The following is a 16,062-nucleotide window of genomic DNA, read 5'->3' as shown; positions in this document are numbered from 1 at the left end:
ATAGATATCTCCCTCTCTAGCTCACACAAAAGCAAACAAATACAAATATATATATAACATTGTACTCACACACATATATAAACACATAAACACCCCCTCCTACTTGTTTTCTTCTCTGGTTCTAATACCAGTACTTGTATGACCAGTGCTGGGTCCAGTCATAACCAGGGATATTAGCGCAGTAGCCAAGATAGCTGTACACTGGTTTACGGCCATAGAAGTAGTGCTGCAGCACCTCCTGCACGTTGGTGGGTGTAACATCATCAATACGTGCGTACATTTCCTCCAGTGGAATACGGCGGCCGTAGTTCAACACCTGACGGCCGATATCCTCCGCAGAGTTCATGCTGCCGTCCATGTTAAACAGCAACTGTGCCTTGAGGTTTACCTTTGCCTGTTCCAACTCATTTCGGTGCAACATCTTCTGGCAGATACGGCACCACTCTGCCATGGTGTACTGGAAGACTTCAATCATCGCACCAGCATCACCAGGTCCACTCTGTGCAGGGCGACCCACAATGTACATACCGCACAATCCCGTATCTCTGTACTGGTGCAGGAATGGATTGGCAATCTCAATACACTTCTCGTTAAAGTGTGTATTCGTGGGTGTGCTGTGGTCCAGGGAAGAGAAGGTCTTCAGCACACGATGCATCGCATGTTGCCCCAACTCATGTTGAGATCGATGGAATGGTCCGGGAATCTCACACGCCAGTGCGAGTGGGAGGGAATCTTCACACGCCACACCGCAGGTCTCAAAGGCCCAGGCGATGTGTACAGTTTTATAGCGCAGATTCCACAATTTATACTCCCCACCCACGTAGTGCGATTCGGGCAGATTACCGCGTGTGTTATTATTTGTCCTTGCACTATTGCCGCCTCCTAGCTTGCGGCTTCCCTTTGGCAAATCCCCAAAGTACGTCTCTGCGGCCTTCTCCAGTGCGGCGTGATCGACATCGCCGGCCCCAACGACCACCACACGATCGCCCTGCAATATGTTATTGCGATACGACTTTAACTGCTCCGTTGTCAGTCGCGTAACGCCGGTCTCTGTGCCGTACAATGGTGTGCCCAATCCATGCGTGGTGCTATCGAAGGCGCAGCGGTGCAAGTTATCCATGCAAATATCATCCGGCCGCTTTTCAAAGTCGTGTTGCTCCCGCAGCACCGTCTGCTTCGCCGCCTGCACATCCTCATCACTGAGACGGGCATTACGCACAACATCGGCGAGCAGCGCCACCGCCCGCTCCGTGTCTGCGCGGGCCACTTGCATGACAAGTCGTGTTTGTTCGCGTCCAACGTGAACGGATATTTGACCGCCGAGTTCATCCACCGCACGGGCGAGTTGTTGTTGCGTGTGTGTTGTCGTTCCACGCAGTCCGCAGGCGTGCAGGACTCGTGCGGTTCCCGCCACTGTGGCCGCCTCGTCTCTCGTGCCCGCATCCAACCACACACCCACCGTTGCCGTGCGTGGGGCTGCTGATTTTGTTATATTTGTATTACTTGCAGTGTTAACAGCGGCGGGGGCTCCAACCGCACGTTCACTCGCCACACGCACCCCGGCGGCGCCAACAGTTGTGATGTTTGTTGGTGGGAGTTTCGCGAGAACATCCCGCAGGGCCTGCGAAGTGGCGTGATTTGAGGCGGGGCGGGCCCGCTGCACAAGTGTGGAGAAACTTACAGACATGAGAGAACCTTACGTGTCCGTTTATGTATATTTCCTTCTCCTTCCTGTTAATAGATGATTCTTTTTTTGGGGGGGCAGGGAGTTGGTTTCTTTACCTCTTGGTTATTTTTCTTTTTTTTTTTAACAGGGCCTTGTCCTCTTCAGACTGTCTTGACTTTTTTTTCGTTTTTTTCTACTTCCCTAGCTCTGTGTGTAGATATGGGAGTTTATCCTTACCCAGTCGGGGGTGTGCTTGCACTTGCTTGTACCGTACGGAGTGGTGGAATTTGTATTTATTTATCGTTAACAAGGAAGAAAAAGGAGAAAAAGAAAATACATGTATTACGTATAAAAACAGAAAAGGGAAGAAACATTACAACTAGGTAAAAGTTACTACTAGAATAATCATCATAACAGTAAAAAAAAAATCAAAGAAATAATAATAATAATAATAATAATAATAATAATAATAATAATAATAATAATAATAAATAGAGAGAGAGGGGGGGAGAGAGCCATAGAGTAATTTAGTACGAATGTTGTGGTTTATGTGACTACAAGATTCAGCTGCTGAATATAAACACAGAACGAAAGAAAGAGAAACAAGCAAATGATCATATAAACATATCATAAAGAGAGGGATAAAATATATATATGTAGATGTATACGCTGAGAGACCAGTCAGATACAGTAGTTAAAGAATATCAATAAGAGCCAAAACTCCAATAATAACCAGACACCCTCCAATACACTCATATTCTCGGTTTATTTCTTCTCTGCTCTATTCTTTCCAAAGAAGCAGAAAAAAAAAACAGAGAAAAAAGGTAGAGTAAAACCACCAACAACTGAAAAAAAAAGAAAAGGAAGAGAAACATACAAAAGAGTTACCTACCTTTTCTGCGGCAATACCGGGAACTCAAGAAAAAGAAAGGGATTCTATCCATAAGAAAAAATATAGATATAGATATTGATATACACATGGACACATCCATTTTAGCTCAATCTCCCCCACAGATATGAAATACCATTCCTCCATTGAGCAATATACATAAAGAAAACTTAAGTATATTAATCACATATGGATTATGAAAAAAAAAAGAAATACATATAAATATATTCACAGCTATTGCGCTCTCCCCCTTATGTCATTTTTCTACTCTTCACATCTTTTATTACTTTATTCTTGTTACTGTTCACTATCCTTCAGTGTCTGCTTTATGTATGTCTTGCATACAGGTGTGTAACCCTCACCTACGAATTTGCATCTATTCATATATAATACTAGACCTCACTCTTTCTTTCTTTCTTTCTTTCTTTTTTCTTTTCTCTCTACACACATGTACATATACATATATAGAGGGAGAGAGGGAGAGAAATTGATTTGCTTTATTTTGCAAACCTCAATTTATACTTTCTGCTGTAGTGCGAAAGGTGTGAATCAACTCTGAGTGTTCCTTCTTCCACTCCACCTCAATCGCACGTGCCCCTTTCACCGCATCCTTTTCCAATTGTTTTGAAAGTCGCCGAATCGTTTTTTCATCCCTCGCAGGATTCGTAATAGAGCGAGACATTGCTCGGTATGTGCGACCAATATCTGTGATAACGATCAAACAATCCTTCTGTAGATGTTTTCGTGCTTTTGCCTCTTCTGAAATAAGTGCCTTCACTGCTTTTCCCTTCACTATTTGATGTGCATTTAACTCTTGTTGTTGCTGATCGTGATCCTCCGTTCCTTCTTCTTCCTCCTGACCCAATTCATCCAGTGCTGATGGATCAATATGGTACACCTCACCACTCCCCGTTTCATAGTAATAGCAAGACTCTCTGTTCCCATCTTCTTCTTCTTCCATTTCCATTTCTCCATCCATTCCCGATCTCTCTGCCGCATCGCCCGGTATTTTCCTGGATGCCGATGTTGTACTTGTTGTTGTTGTTGTTGTTGCTGTGGTGGTGGTGGTGGTCTTTGTTGTTAACGGCGGTGTTTGGGCGGGATTACCATTCATTCCATTATGTTGTTCACTACTGTTCTGTACAGAAACGGGACCATCGCCCCTTTCATCCGCGTAGGGTTCATTGCGTAGAGCATCATCTTCTTTATGTGTGGCTTTACTCGCCCCTGAGGGTGTTAATAACTGTACAAACCGGCCAAACAAGGATCGGGTCCCGCTGGATGTACGGGTGTGATGAATACTATTACTATTACCATTATGATTATTATTGTGTCTAGTGCGGAATGAACTACCGTTGTAGGTCTTGCCAATTGGAACATTTCCATCATCGCCCATCATCGCCTCATTTTCTTCTTCTTTTGTTGTTGTTGTTTGTCCATTCTCTGTATTTGTATTTGTGGGGGCAACAAAGGAAGAGAGTGGTGCTGGTTCCTGTTCCGGTTCTTGTTCTTTTTCTGGTTGTGGTCTGGTGGGTGATGCTTTCCCTGTGGATTTCTTTTCCTGTCGTTTAGGCGATGTTGTTTGAGCGCAGCGGGAAACAAGATCTTGCAATAATTTACCGTGTCGTCGGTGTTGTGGTGTTTGTGTGACAATTGGGGTTTCTTCGCCGGCTGTAGACATTACACACTGTTTGTCTTTAAGCTAAATTAAACTAGAGTGGAAGATTGAGTGATTTAGTTCCAGTAGAACGCCTTTTTTTATGGATTTGTCTTCTTTCCTTATAGAAATATAGAAATAGATAGATATAATATTTATTTGCTTTTGGTTTTCTCACACACTCTCTTTCTTTCTATAATTGTTTCGTTTTGATAGTTTTCTTCTCGCTAGTGCTGCTGAAGAAGTGAGGGTGGAGAAAAGAGAAGGTGGCTCTTGTCTGCTGTTCTTTGTTTGTTTTTAAGGGGGACTTGCTTCTTTTCTTTTTTTCTTTTTTTCTTTGTTTATGACACTTCTTGAAATGATCTCCCTGCTACACTCTTGCCTCAGCCTTAACAATAATAACCATAAAGAGAAAGAGGAAAGAATAAAAATGGAAAGAACAATATTTTATTATCTTGAGAGGATATATATATATATATATATATATATATATATATATATATATATATATATATTACAAATAATACGATCTTAGTGGTGGTAGTGGGGGGTATGGCAGAAAAGAGAAGAATTGAGTGTGTTGCTCACATGGTAAGTATATAATGAGATATACAACCATAAAGGTATTCTTCTTCACCTTTTGTTTCATATCCCCATCATCTCAGACGCAATAATCGCAAACAATCACTATTCTCTCTCTTTCATTCCTTCTTTCATGCACACACACACACACATAAACAGACACGCATGGTCAATTCATACTTATGCACTCACTCACTCATTCACGTAGACACAAAAGAGTGTGTTCCCTTTCTTTCTCCCATTCTCTCTCCTATTTACTTTCCCGGTCGTTTCTTTAATGAGAAGGACATGGCACACGCACATGATTGATCCACCAGTTCATTTCCCAGAACCACAAAGGCGGCCCCTTTTAGTTCAGAGTGATAGTCAATCACCGCTGACTGCAATTTCGACAAGGAGAGTTTATCCACCACCACCCGCGCTGGAGGCCCTTGTGATTCTAATTCTTTTTCTTTTCCATCTTCTTCACTCTTATGATTACTATTGTTATTGTTCTTATTAGTGTTGAGTTTTGCCGCATCTATTTCCGACACCACGACATCATCTGTGGGCTCAAGACAATTATTCTCCTCAAGAGAAAATTTATACGCGTAGCCGTGACAACCACCAGAGTCAATCGCCAGTCGGAGGAATCGGCGGTCATTTGTGAATCCCTCCTCCGCATTCTTTTCACTAATGCGACGCCATACACGATCCGATACAGTAAAATTAGTGCCGTACACAGAGGAAAGTAAGGGTAGGCAAAAAACAAAACATGAACGTCTCAACATTGATGGCAATTATTTCGTTTCGTCTCTTTTATTATTTTTTCTTCTGTTTTTCTCCACACCTTTTCGTTTCGTTTTTTTTTTTTTTTTTTCGTACGGAGAAGCAAAAACAAAAAAATATATACGCTTGACACAAATCTATGTATATATTTAATAGGGAGAGATATATAGAGAGAGATAGTTAATAGATGTCGACTTCCTTTCAGTGTACTTTGTGGTAAACAAAAGAAGAAAAAGAAAAAAAGTATAAAAGAACATATAGGTAACATTATGAGAATATATATATATATATATATATATATAAACATATGTAAACGTAAATGTAATGTTGGTAAATGAAATTGTGAATGCAAATCGACAAGAATCCCCACACCCCAATCCCTTCTCCCTTCTCAATCCATTTTGTGCTGATCTATCCACTGGAGCGTACGCGGTTTGGCAGTCATTATCATCATCATCACTACCATCCCTTTTTCCTTCCCTTCCAAGACAGTCTCTTTTCCATTTTTGGCGTTTTTTTTTTTTTTGCTTTTCTATTGGTTCTCCTTTACTATACTTTTGTTTATATATAAACATATATGTATACGATTTAGTCCTTCTTTGCGTGTTCGGCTGCCATGCGACGCTCCATCAGTGGCTCCGCCACGAGTGCAATGAATAGAAGAAATGAAAGGAAACAGAATCCCAAGAACATTGTAACAAACAGTGCATCTTCGTAGCCTAACACCTCATACACAAACTCCAAACCAGGCACTTTAAGTAAGAACTCTGCCACATCCCCAATAAATGAGAGCTTCTCCCCAGGTATTCGACCCTGTTCCACATCTTCCAGGAATTGGGCAATGATCTGCTCCTGTTCCCCTCCAATCCTCCACGGCATATTTAACTTGATCTCCTCAAATCGTGGACTGTGTTTTCGCAGACGATAAATTTTATCACGTCTTGGATCTGCGAGAAGAAACGCAGGGAGTTCTTCTGGTTGCACGTGATAACGCATACGCCACACCGGTTGGGCGACTGTATCGGCGTGTACCAAGGAGATTCGACACTTAGGCTCACTTTTCTCCTCAGCTGTATTATGATGATGATTATTATTATCCACGCCAATAGTTGCAGCTGCAAGACGTGCTTCATTCTTTGTTTGCACAATATCACGCAATGCAGGCATCATGGTGGTATCGGATTGTGGTAGTGTTCCATTTGTGAGGAGGATTCCCAAGTAGTGATGATCAAAACTAGAAATAACAGAAAAGAGTGAGGCTGTGAGTTCTTCCACCGCCCGAAACCCGTTACGGGTGAGATAGGAGACAAATTGTGGGTGTAACTCTACCCCTCCCTTTTCATCATTTCCATTATTATTATTATTATTATTATTATTATTATTATTATTATTATTATTATTATTATTATTATTATTATTATTATTATTATTATTACTGGTGGATTCTGCGAGCCATGGACTCTCTTCATAGCACTGTGGTGTGCGGTAGGCGTCGGAGTATACAATAAACACTTCTCCGTTGGGTCCTGTGCCTTTACACCCTTTACGCGCCGCTGTTACGATGGCCTTATAGGAGGATGATCCTTTACTCTGTTCTGCCCAATCCGCCGGTATATCATCTGCGTATAATACACCAAAGCGAATATTGCCCAATGAGACGGCAGCGTCAATGGCGGCATTCCAGCGTGCCTGTCGAGATTCCCGCTGTCGTGATACAATATCTTTTGGTCCTACGTTAGTGGGCGGTATGTAGACAAACATAGGCACACGCATTCCAGTCATTTGTTTTTCTACCTGCATATATGTATGTGGGTCTGAGACGATATCGGCGAAAGAGCCAGCCATCACACCCCGCTGCAGATACACCGCAAACTGTACAAAACTGTCGGCACTATATCCACTATGGAATTTGTACCATTGTTTTCCCTTTCCAGTGGTGTATACAAATGTCGGGTATGCCTCAATACTGAAACGTGAGGAAAGGACCTTGTTTTTTACCGCGTTTACAAGAGCAAACTTGGCGTGTGGTGTACCGCTTTCGCCCAGAAAACGGCTGCTGTTTGTGAACTGTGGTAATAAGGACTTGCAGTGGGCACACCAGGGAGCAAAGAAAAAAATAAACCATGACTGTGGATGTTGCTTTTCCTCTTTTGGAAAGACATACGCGTCAAAGTTGTCGTCAACAAGGGTAATGACACCCGAGTGATCATCCCCGTCTGTCAAGTCCCCCATTTTTGCCTGCACGGCTGAAGTAGAGGTGAGAACTACTGCGGTGGCTAACACCAACAGAAGTACATCAAACTTACGTAGTCCTGCAATCATTTTTTGGTTTCGTTTATTTTTTGTTTTTTACTCTAGCCGTATTTTGTTGTTGTTATTGTTATTGTTATTAGCCTATATATATATATATGTATATGTAATTCCTATATTTTCTTGGGAGGAACCCTTCCACTTTTTTCTGCTATTTTCTGTTATCTAATTTTCGTTCAATTTCCTTTTTTTACTCGATCAGAAAATAATAAAAAAAGTGGAAAGAAGAAAAGAAATATTAAAAAGGCCAAAGATATTTCAAGAGAAAGTGCAAACGAAAGAAAATACACACAAAGAAGTAAAGAAAAAAAAAGAGAAATAGAAAAGAGTACTTCTGTAATGCAGCTAATAATAGCGCATAGAATTGTTTTCCAGTATTCAAGACATGTTATAAAGACAGAGACACACATATATATATTCAGACACAAGTGGAAAACAAAAAACATCGTGGATACTTTCGTGCTAATATACATGATAACACATGAAAAAAAAACAGAAATGACAGATAAAAAAAAAGACAGGACGAGCGTACATTGCGAGGGATTTTTCTTTCCTTTTCTTTTTTGTAAAGATGTGTATCACTTAGAATAACTCCCATAAAGAGAATCCAAGTATGTCTTATCATCTAAATAACGTTGCAGACTCTCGCGTAATGCCTCTGCAAATGAAGTCTTTGTCGTAAGTGAAAAGAGCTTCACAGGCGCACACTGTCTTTGCTGCGTTTCTTCTTCTGCCATCTCCCCTTGTTGTTGTCCTCGACCGAGGCGGGCGCGTACTAAAGACATTTGATGATACGTACCACCACGAATAGATGTTTGTGGTGCCAATGGGGCACGTCCTTTAAAGGGTTGATCTTTCCTAATATTGCGGTAGAACATTTCCAGTTTCTCTTCCGAGTGCAAGTGTACTTCAGGTGCCGTATCGCAAATAATTTCAGATGTAATAGGCGGTCCAAACAAGCGTGGCAGAGAAGGCGATGGTAAAAAGGGATGCGGCTGCGGTAAACCAGGAAGCACCGGTGGTGGTGATATCACACTACGTCTCGTAGATGTCCATAGTCCGGCCAGTGAATCACTATCACTACTCCCCACAAGTAATTCTTCTTCTTGTTTTTGTTTTTCTTGTTTAAGCCGTTGCTGCTGCCTTTCAACATCTCGCTGGACTGAGTCGGCGATATCAGAAGTAGGACTTGGGGCCTCTTCATCGCCTTTGTTTCTGCGGCGCGAGCGTTTCTTTTCCCGTTTTCTCGCCGCCCGAGCCGCGGCTCTTTCCTGTTCACGTATTAATTGTTCCTGCATCTCTCGTCGTCGTCGGGCGTATGCCGTTTCTGGTGGATGTCGTGATTTCTGTTTGCGTAAGGCGGCGAGAACGGAATTTCTATCCGCCGCACTTCCATGTGCCCCGAGGAGTTGATCATCTTCGCCCAGCATAATACGCAGAAATTCCTCTTCACTTAACTCATCCAGGGCAATGCCGGCCCCTTGCATCATTCGCCGCAGCAATAATGGATCTATTGTATCACTCGTGAGTTGTATGATATCATCATCACTAAAGAAGTCCGCTGCGAGGTGGATGCCTTTGGCACGTAGTGCTTCTACAATACGTGCACGTCTTTCCGCCATTTCATCCGCACTTAACGTTGCGGCTGCTCCTTTCGACTCGCCTTTACCCGTCATTCGTGATGGATGTCTGTGTTTCTCAGCCCATCGTTGTCGTTGTTGTCGTCTCTTTCGCCGCTCTTCCTGTTCCTTCTCTCGTCGCCATAGTGAGAGTGGGGTGAGTTCACTATCCGGAACAGAGTACACTAAACTAGAATCACTTCCCCACGGAGGTCTACTACTCCCACTTCCATTCCAACTACTTCTACTACTTCCAGCACTACTTCCATGACGATGATGGTGGCCATCGCCTCTTCGCTTTCCATCCTTATCGCGTCTACCACGTCCCGCACCCTCACCTCCGCTGCGACGTTTGCCTTCTTTGTTATCTCCGCCTTCAACGTTAATGGAAGTGGATTCACGTTCAGACGCACGACGTCGGCTTCTTTTTCCAGGATGCGAGAGAAGTGAATCCATACTGGTAAAGTAATCCATTGAGCCGTCTCTCTCTTCTCGTATATGACTAGCATCACTAGCAAAGGTACTGCGACGATGACGTCTCTTACCGCTGCCGTCGCGTTTATCACCTTCTTGTGCATGCCGTTTTCGCTTTCTGCCCTCCTCTCCGTCTTCGTCACTACGCATTTCGTTACTACCTCCACTTTCAGTAATTAACAATGAGGAGAGTGATAAGGATCGACGTTTGGGATGTCGTTCTTCGCTCGTTTCACCAGTCCCCGCTGCTGTGATGCGCCGTGTAAGAGGAGCATTTCCAAAGCTGCTAGAACTTTCCATACTTCCTTGAGGTGTACCAAGCATCTCATGAACACCATTAACATAATCACTTACAACAGCACGGATTCCCTTCTTTGATAGATTTGGAGCATACGAAATACCAGAAGCAGCTAAATCGGCTATGGATGAGAGCATCTGATTGAATTCATAAATCATATAACTACTTCTCTCACTCTCATCATAGAGCGATAATAGGTCATCCTGACGACGACTTGAACGCTCGGCGACGGTACCCCGCAGCGTCTTTACGAGTGCCGCATCCTCATCATCCCACTCATGTGCAAACACCTCACAATAGAGTTCCATTAAAAATATGGCTTGCTCCATCGGATGGGTAGTACTCGTCCAGTTGTCTGCTAACTCTAACATGGAGTTCCAGAACTGTCCAAAGCTGATATCTGGTAAATTCGAAAGGGAGCAGTCAATACCATCAGTTGTGGTAGTAGATTTTCTCTCTGCCGTTGATGTCCCACTCGTTCCTCCTTTTCCTCCTCCTTCTCTGTTTTCTCCTGGTGTAGCTGTTCCAATCGATCCCGATGCCGCAGATGTTGGTCGATCTTCTAATATTGATACCTTTGCCGCTTCAGGAGTAGACTCAGATGTTGTACCCCCAGTAGATCCCGGTAGTGACGCTGTCGTTGGGGCTAGTTCTACACCCGCCACTTCACGTAAACGTTGAATAGATAAGTGCAAATTATATGGATATGTTTGTGTATCATCACTGTCTCTGTGTCCGTAGAGTTGTGGGGCTTTTTCAAAAGAGACACATTCTAACTTTTTTCGCGATGTGGCGTCTATACGAAGATCCGCCAGAATAGAGTCTAACATTTCTGATTCCAGTGCATCAGGTGGGAGTAACACACTTGAAATACGAAGATTGAGGTAAACGTACTGTAATGCCGTCATATGTGTTGCGTATGTACGATGGGGAGTACCAAAAAGTCGTGAAAAAGAAGTAGTTGGTGTTCCTCCTACAGTGTCAGATGCATCTATCGAGAAACTTTGTTCCATATCTGCATATTCACCTGGTGGAACGGTTATACGTTCCCAATAGCGGGATATTATTTCATTCACCATATCATTTCCTTCAATAACTTGTGTCGCCACTTGACGTGGTTTTGAGTATCTCAGCATTAATTCATAGCAAGGTCCTAGTAAACTCCATTTATTTTGCATCAATTGACTTATATTGACATTCGGAATATTTAGTGTGAAGGGTACGGATGGAGATACCACGCCAGGTAGAGCCGTATTAGAGACTGAACTCGTCATACTTCCCATCAAAGAGGTACGACTAGCACCACCATTGTTAACAGTACTTATACTAGAATTCATATTCTGCGTGTTAACACCAGGCTCACCACGAAGTCGTGCCTCTTCGCGAATAGCGGCACGTTGGGCATTGTAATATTGTCGTGCTGCCATAGAAACAGCCGGATGTCGCAAAGATGTCACATGTCGATGTGAAAAACTCGTGAGTCTTGGGCGTATAACCATTAGAAATTGAAGGGCATCGGCTTCTGACTGGGCGAGTTTCGTGCGAATATCATCCGGCACCGCCGTGCAGAAGGCGTGAAAGAGAGAGAGGATAAAGGCTCTGTCAATTGTAAAGAGGTCATAGTCACTGTCTGATTGAACGGAATCCATTGCCTCGTTGTTATTTTTATTTCTGATGACTCAGGTAGAGATAGATAGATAATTGTACTTCTATTCTCTCTCACGCTTTATTCCACTCAATTGGCGAAGAATGAGAGAAAAAAAATGATAGATTCAAAAAAGCCCTATCACGTCACCCCAGCAATCCAATTGCTAGGACAGCCGTCGTGCAATCAACAAGAAGAAGATCCACAGAGACACACGTAGAACTAACGGTAGAAAGAGAAAGAAAAAAAAAAGGAAGACGTACAATGTACTTCCTTTTGTATTCTTTTCTTTATCTTATTTTTGAAAATCCCCTTTTTACAACTTCCTTCCTTTTTTTCCTCTTTTTTTATTGTTGTTCACTTGCCCCTTCCACCGAATAGAGTGAAAGTATATATATATATATATATATATATATATATATATATATATACGTATATGTATGTGGATCGTTCCCCTTTCCTTTCCGTTTTCTCGTTAACGAAAAGGAACCAAGAAGACACACACAGAAAGAAAGAAAAAAAAGAGAAACGCTTCCTCCTCTTCTTCTCTAGACGCCCTTCCACCTACTCACAGAGACAATAGAAGAGCTTCAAGAGGCAAGAAACAAAAAAGGAGAAAACATAAATAGAGAACAAGGAGAAAAAAGAGAGAAAGAAGAATAAAGGGTATTCCATCTGCACAATCCACACCATACACATAAACTAAGAAAAAAAAAGCAGATATAAATTTAAAAAACCTGCATTCATCTGAACAGACATACTTTTCTCCTTTTGTTCCTCTTCCGCTTTCATTGAGTGACGTGGGGTCTCGTATGAAATAATAACGGGCTGTACGTTTCTCTGTAATGTGCGTGGTTGCACTTCAATTCATTTGCATTTCTTTCCAAACACAGAGCGCAGACCACACACCACCGGAGGGCAAATGATATATATATATATATATATAATGGAAGAAACATTAGGAAAACGAGAAGGATAGAAATAAGAATATGTGCATGTGCATGATGCTGAAAGAAAAGAAAAGAAAAAGAATCAGAAATTTGAAGAAAATGGAAGAAGCAAAAAATCAAAAGGAAAGGAAACGAAGAAAAAAAAAGATGGGACAGCACTTTAAGTACAAATAAATAAATAATTAACCTTATTTCCTTTTTATTTCTTCTTTTGTCATTTCCTTTCTTGATATCGTATTCTTCTTATTCTTCTTTGTGAGTTCCTTTTCCTCTATTTCCCTTTTCCATTCTCTTTTTTTTTTCTCATCTCATCAATCTCCTTTCTCCCTCCCCAGAGACTCAAAAATAAAAATAAAACACAGACACACACTCACGTATTTCTTGATTTCATATTTTTTCTTTATTTTCCTTTTACTGATCTTGTCTTTCCTTTTCCATTTGTTTCTCCTTCAATTAATAACATTTTTTTTCTCTTGCTTCTTCATTGTGGATAGTTTTTCCGCTTGACCTAACTTCTTTGCCCCAAGTGCCGCAGTGATCTCGACTTCATTGTGCGCACACACCGTAAAAGATAACAATAATAGTAATAATAATATAAATAAAACAAAACGCAAGGCAAGGAAGCCCTCACATCCCTTGTTGATTTGTCTCTTCACATTAACAAGAGTCAACCACACATTCCTCTCGGTTACTAACGCTAATCTTATTCTAACAAATGAGTCCTCTCATCCTATTATTCTCCCCCTATTGCAGAAAAAAAAAGCAAAGAAAACAAACAGGGCACAGAGTGTCATACACATATACACACATACACATAGACACACGCGTGTATTCATTATCTACACTCATCGCGGATACACATAAACGTATACATACATATACGCGGAAAGATAGAAAGAAAATATGTGAGAGAAAGACATCTACACATTGATGTGTGTAAAAATGCAGCAGAGAAATATCGATTTAACTGTTCCCTGTCCTTTCTCTTTCTCTTTCTCTCTCTCTCTCTCTACATCTCCTAATTGACGCAAGTTAAAATGGTTTGGGTGAGTGTGTACATAAGTGTGTGTATACGTGTGTAACAGTTACCTTGCCGTCCAAACCATGGAGCAAACAAATGACTGTGAAGAGTAATGGGAATAGAACAAGCAGGCTTATTTGTCTTAACAGCGGTGCGCAAGTGATAAAAAGAAAAAAAAATTATCTCAAAATGGGGAAAACAAAAAGAATGGTAAAGACCATTCAGATAGCAAAAAAAACATATAGTATATATTTACACAGCACATTTTCTTTTTCCTATTTTCAAGCGTCTCGTCTCTGTTTTCGTTCTTCCATTTTTTTCTTTGTCCCCCCTGTTTCTCTTCCTCTTCGACACAGTCCCAGGAAAGAAAAAAAAACTGCGTCCCAAACGTCGTACAAAGCAAGTACAGTTTAATTAGACCCATACGTTCTTCCACCATACACTCTTCATTTTTCTTTAATATCAATATGCCAGATATTTTTCGTCTTTTTCTTTCTTTTCTTCTCCTTTTTTTCTTTCGGTTTGTCTTAATAACATATAATTTCCTGTTTTTTTTTTTTCGCTGTGGTGCCTTGAGGGGTGAGAAGCTGTTCTTTTTTCTTTTTCATTTTCTGCTGTATTTTGTGTGTGTGTGTGTTTCCTTTTTTTTTGTCTTTCTTCCGCGTTCATCGTTCTCGTTTCTCTGCTAATTTGTTGTATCCTCACAAGCGCTCTCCACCACCACCTCTTCACCCCTCTCCACATTTCCAGCTAGTTGCTGCTACTGTTCCTTCTCTGCCGCTATACTTCTCATATCATTTCTTTTCTTCTGTTCTGTTCATATCATATCCATACCGCCCCTACATGGCGTACTGCCGCGTCCACTCCATAGCCGTCTTATTAAACGCGTTGCGATCTGTTTTGTACTGCCGTGCGATATCGGGCACGAGTGGATCATCCGGGTTTGGGTCTGTGAGGAGTGAGCAGACGGAGAGCAGCACCTTTGAGATGGTGAGGGCGGGCGACCACTGATCCTTCAGAATATCCAGGCAGATCCCGCCATTGTTGTTGATATTGGGGTGATATATCTTTGTGGTGAACTGCAGCTTGGGGGGCTTGAATGGGTAGTCGGAGGGGAAGTGGATGTTGAGAAAGAAAAGACCCCCGGCGTATGGTGAGTCCTCGGGGCCTATGATGGTTGCCTTCCAGTTGAAGAGATCATTCTCGTTGATCGGGCCGCCGCTGGTGTTCGCCGGTGGATCCCGCTCCAAATCCCGCAGCTCTTTCTGAATACGACGAAGGGCCATATATGCGTATAGATAGATAAAGAGAGAGAGATTGATTGATTGATTGATTGATGAAAAGTGGAAATACGGTTCTGTTTTTTCTTTCTTTTTTTTTTTTGTTCTTTTTGTTATTGGTTTTGGATTCCGCTTTTTTTTTTTTTTCTTTTATATATATATATATATGTATATGTATATATATGTTCTCGGTCTCCTCTATTTTCTTCTGTTGACTTCCGTGAAGTTTTCTTTTCGTTTTTTTCTTAGGAGAAAGAGAGAAAGAGAGAAAATACAATGGAAACGGAACAAAAGTACATATTCAAAAGAAACGAATAGCTATATATATACAGATAAACATAAAAAAAAGAAAACAAGTAAAAAGAAAATGAAAATGAAAATGAACTCCCCAAAGGTAATTCACCTGGTTAAAAATAAGATATGTGCATGTGTATAAAGTACACATTAAAGAACACTTGCACACAATATATTCCCGTGTTTTATCACCATATATGAAGTAAAGAGACCCTGTAAATCCGACCATGTCGTACTTACACAAAGGGTCAGTATTTCTTTTCCCTGGTTTTTACCCCATATTGGGAAAAGCAGACATAAATCCTCCCGAACCGAGGTCAGATAAAGAAAAAAAAAGAAAGGAATAATCAAAAGAGAGAGTGAAAATAATAATAAACAGTTTTGGGGAGAACTGTCCCCCCTTCTGCAAAGCCATGATTTATTTAAAAACAAAAGAGACAAAAATAAAAAATGATTTTCACATCTACAAACACATCTCAGAACATAGTACAAACTGTCAGACACACACCCACACACACCTCTAAATCAAGTAAGGGGCATAAAAACTACAGGTTCTATGTGTGAAGTTCTGAGATTGATATATATATATATATACGTTTTTTTTATTTA

At 41.4% G+C, this 16,062-nt stretch overlaps 6 protein-coding genes across 6 annotated transcripts; all 6 read right to left on the bottom strand.

The window, feature by feature from the left end:
- Nucleotides 1–121: 121 nt before the first annotated feature.
- LSM04_005028 (Peptidase M16) lies at nt 122–1,687 on the bottom strand (the record flags this gene model as incomplete). Its single annotated transcript, XM_067336711.1, has 1 exon — nt 122–1,687. One exon carries the CDS (start codon nt 1,685–1,687, stop codon nt 122–124), a length of 1,566 nt encoding a protein of 521 aa, XP_067191006.1.
- A 1,379-nt stretch (nt 1,688–3,066) lies between these two features.
- On the bottom strand, nt 3,067–4,236 carry LSM04_000282 (uncharacterized protein; the record flags this gene model as incomplete). The annotated part of the gene is made up of 1 exon (XM_067336710.1): nt 3,067–4,236. The coding sequence occupies one exon, from the start codon at nt 4,234–4,236 to the stop codon at nt 3,067–3,069; it is 1,170 nt and encodes a 389-aa protein (XP_067190932.1).
- An 812-nt stretch (nt 4,237–5,048) lies between these two features.
- Nucleotides 5,049–5,564, bottom strand: LSM04_009099 (uncharacterized protein; the record flags this gene model as incomplete). The annotated part of the gene is made up of 1 exon (XM_067336708.1): nt 5,049–5,564. One exon carries the CDS (start codon nt 5,562–5,564, stop codon nt 5,049–5,051), a length of 516 nt encoding a protein of 171 aa, XP_067191069.1.
- Nucleotides 5,565–6,150: 586 nt separating this feature from the next.
- On the bottom strand, nt 6,151–7,884 carry LSM04_000684 (Thioredoxin domain; the record flags this gene model as incomplete). Its single annotated transcript, XM_067336707.1, has 1 exon — nt 6,151–7,884. The coding sequence occupies one exon, from the start codon at nt 7,882–7,884 to the stop codon at nt 6,151–6,153; it is 1,734 nt and encodes a 577-aa protein (XP_067190940.1).
- A 566-nt stretch (nt 7,885–8,450) lies between these two features.
- On the bottom strand, nt 8,451–11,912 carry LSM04_004291 (uncharacterized protein; the record flags this gene model as incomplete). Its single annotated transcript, XM_067336706.1, has 1 exon — nt 8,451–11,912. One exon carries the CDS (start codon nt 11,910–11,912, stop codon nt 8,451–8,453), a length of 3,462 nt encoding a protein of 1,153 aa, XP_067190994.1.
- Nucleotides 11,913–14,718: 2,806 nt separating this feature from the next.
- On the bottom strand, nt 14,719–15,165 carry LSM04_008669 (Ubiquitin-conjugating enzyme E2; the record flags this gene model as incomplete). Its single annotated transcript, XM_067336705.1, has 1 exon — nt 14,719–15,165. The coding sequence occupies one exon, from the start codon at nt 15,163–15,165 to the stop codon at nt 14,719–14,721; it is 447 nt and encodes a 148-aa protein (XP_067191053.1).
- Between the last annotated feature and the right edge of the window lie 897 nt (nt 15,166–16,062).

This window comes from Trypanosoma melophagium (genome assembly GCF_022059095.1).
Source record: "Trypanosoma melophagium isolate St. Kilda chromosome Unknown ctg25segment0, whole genome shotgun sequence".
In the NCBI taxonomy this organism is placed as follows: Eukaryota; Euglenozoa; class Kinetoplastea; order Trypanosomatida; family Trypanosomatidae; genus Trypanosoma; species Trypanosoma melophagium.
This window is presented reverse-complemented; position numbering and strand designations above follow the sequence as displayed.